At 61.3% G+C, this 2,691-nt stretch overlaps 1 protein-coding gene across 1 annotated transcript in view; it reads right to left on the reverse strand.

Moving 5' to 3' along the window:
• Positions 1-464: 464 nt before the first annotated feature.
• LOC113490750 (coiled-coil and C2 domain-containing protein 1A-like) overlaps positions 465-2,691 on the reverse strand; it is a gene marked incomplete at its 3' end in the record, with an annotated part of 2,446 nt that continues 219 nt past the window's right edge. Inside the window, exons 2-6 of the mRNA XM_026867324.1 lie at positions 2,249-2,326; positions 1,594-1,729; positions 1,313-1,422; positions 1,106-1,171; positions 465-602 (exon numbers count right to left, since the gene is read on the reverse strand). Of these exons, the coding sequence (XP_026723125.1) occupies positions 465-602; positions 1,106-1,171; positions 1,313-1,422; positions 1,594-1,729; positions 2,249-2,302 (504 nt within the window). The remainder of the gene's footprint in view (positions 603-1,105; positions 1,172-1,312; positions 1,423-1,593; positions 1,730-2,248; positions 2,327-2,691) is intronic.

Here is a 2,691-nt window from a genome sequence, read left to right on the forward strand (position 1 = left end):
TGGGAAATGGCCAGGGGAAAACAGGGCTGAAAATTTTTAAAAATTGTAATAATCCTAAGATTATTGACATGGTTTTAAGCAACCACGAGGAATCAGGACCTGGAGGTCATGTTTTAGCTTGCGCTGCAGCTGGGTAAGATGCTCAGCCAGGGCCCGCTGCGCTTGCCGTGGTCTCAGAGATAATTATATCGCAGGCAGCTGTGCCCGTGTGTGCCTCCGTTTACATTAACGCCCACAATTAAGCGCTGAAATTAGGACGACCTGATTTTCCAAGAACTGCGAGTAATTCCTACGGGGAGCCGGGACAGGCTCACAGCTCCAGGGAGAGGCCAGAGCTCAGCCCCAAGCGTGAAACCCCTGAGCTCGGAAGCGCCAGCGGGGAATTGGAGATCAAAGGGATTAATTTAATTAAAGATTCAAGGCAAATGAAGGTCCCCGAGCCCCCACCCGTGATTGAGACTCACCTTGAGGCCCCTCTCGTAGCGCCGCAGCCTGGAGCCGTCCCCGGCCTGCCGGGCGCTGGCAATGGCCGCCCGGTACATCCCCGCCCGCTCTGTCAGTGTTGACTCGATGCCGCTGGGCTCTGGTGGTGGCTCCGGCGCCTGCGGCCACCCCAGGAGACACATTTGGATCGACCCCACCAGAGCCGGGTCCCCCTGCCAGACCCCAAGATCTGCCCGGATCAGGGGCTTGGAGCAGAACCGGCGGCTCCGGCTCACACCAGGGCTGGCGCGGCCACTCTGCTCCATGATTTGAGGGGCTCAAGGAGCAGCGGGAGAGCCCCAACAGCTGCTGGCAAACAGGGATTGCCCGAGACTGGCTGAAAAGGGGATTGTCAGACTCATTTCTCATAAATTTCAAGAAATTTGCTAAATCCTGTCTCCACACTCGTGTTTTCCAACGCTGCCCGTTAGGAAGGGTGAGGCAGAGGGAACCCAGCTCCTCCCCCCAACTCCCAGGAAAGTTTTTATCTCTCAGGGGGGCAGGTTCACGTGACAGAATCCCGTTTTGCCACCAGTAAAAATGAGCAAAATGACACAAAAGGCTAAAAAAGGCCGGATCCAGCACCAGCCCAGCAGAATGGGAGCCGAAAGACGCGTTGTACCTTGGCAGGAGGCGCCGGTGTGGCCGTGCTCCCCTCCCCTTCACCCAGCACCTCCTGCAGCTCAGCCTGCAAAGCACCAGGAGTTCCCTCAGCCACGATCCGGGGCAGAAAAGCCCTTTTTTGGGCCAAGAGGATCCCGAGGAGCGAAGCCTCAGGGATGGAGGCACAGAGACCAGAGCTCCCCTGAGGGTTCAAGCCCCTCCTCACCATGAGATCATCTTCGTCCGCCAGCTCTTCGTCGTCATCCCCCTCCTCCTCGTCCGGGTCCCTCATGCAGAGTGCCGCCATCTTCTCGATCGCCTCCATCGGCAAAGGCGCTGCAGGAGCAGAAGCAGCACGAGGGGGTTTTCAGGGCCATGTACCTGTTTCTTGACAGTTTAAGCCCACACACACGGGAGCGCAGCCCGGGAGGGCAGAAACAACCCAAGAGGAGCCGCCATTATTAATTATCCCAGACATCGATGAGCTCGCGGGGTGGCAGCGCTCACTTTTCCCCTTGGGCTTCTCTCCTGGCACAGCTCGGCCTCCCACCAGAGCCAGCAGCTCGGCCTCCAGCTCAGCAGCATCGTCCCCGGCGTCGTCCCCCGCCATCCCCTCCGGAGAGAGGTCCACCAGCAAACCCATCTGCGGGGAGGGAGGGAAGGGGGGCACGATGCTAACGACGCCTCGTTAGAGCGAGGGGACCCCCTGGGATCCGGCTGAGGGAAGGAAGGAATCGCTGCAGATTTTCAGAAGCTGGAAGCCGGTGCGCCTCATGGTTGGGGACTGAGCCCACGGTGACGCCGCCACGGCGATCCATGAAGCAGCGAAGCGAAGCAAAGTGATTAAACTAATTAAAGCACTTAAATAAAGATGACAGGTAGCACAGCTTCGCCAGGCTCAGCAACACAAGCCCCACAACGGGAACAACCAGCATCGCCGCCGGTGCCCATTTAACCAAAGCCCAGCCCAGCGCGACCAAAGGCCACGCATGGGAGGTGCGGCAGGAAAGCGCCCGACGGCCCTGGCCCTGACTGTGGCGGCGGCGGCCCTGCCCGCCACGGCTCAGGTTTCCCTCCACCGCCAAAGGCCCGCTCGTGGCGTCGCCCCGTCCCTCCCACGCGGGTGGGGTGACATACCCAGCACCGGGAGGAGGGCCTGTACCTGCCTAGCGATGGCGGCGCCGCGGCCCGGCGGTGGCCTCCGGGCTTTGCTCATGTCTCTGTCCCCCGCTGGGCCGAGCTGGGGAGGGGGAGAGCGCCCCGTCAGGGTGCGGGGTCCCAGCACCCTCCAGAGAGCCCAGATAGAGGCCCCTCCCCCTGTCCTTCGACCTCACCCTTCCGCGACCCTCGCCGAGCCCCCTGCTCACGTTTCCCAGATTTCTTGGCAGCCCCCTCCCTTGCCACAGTCGTCCCCCCAAGCACCCCAGGGCGCTGCCACGCTCCCCCTTAAGCCCTGACTCTTCCTCTTTCCATCAGAGGATTCACCCCCTACCCCCCAGCCCTTTCCCTACCTTCTCCCCCACTCCCCACAGAAGGTCCCACTCCCCGACACAGCCCCCCATAAGGTCCCTTCCCTCCACAGCCTCTCCCAAGGCCCCACTTGCC

Source organism: Athene cunicularia, unplaced genomic scaffold (assembly GCF_003259725.1).
Source record: "Athene cunicularia isolate RWA unplaced genomic scaffold, athCun1 SCF_269, whole genome shotgun sequence".
NCBI classification, from domain to species: Eukaryota; Metazoa; Chordata; class Aves; order Strigiformes; family Strigidae; genus Athene; species Athene cunicularia.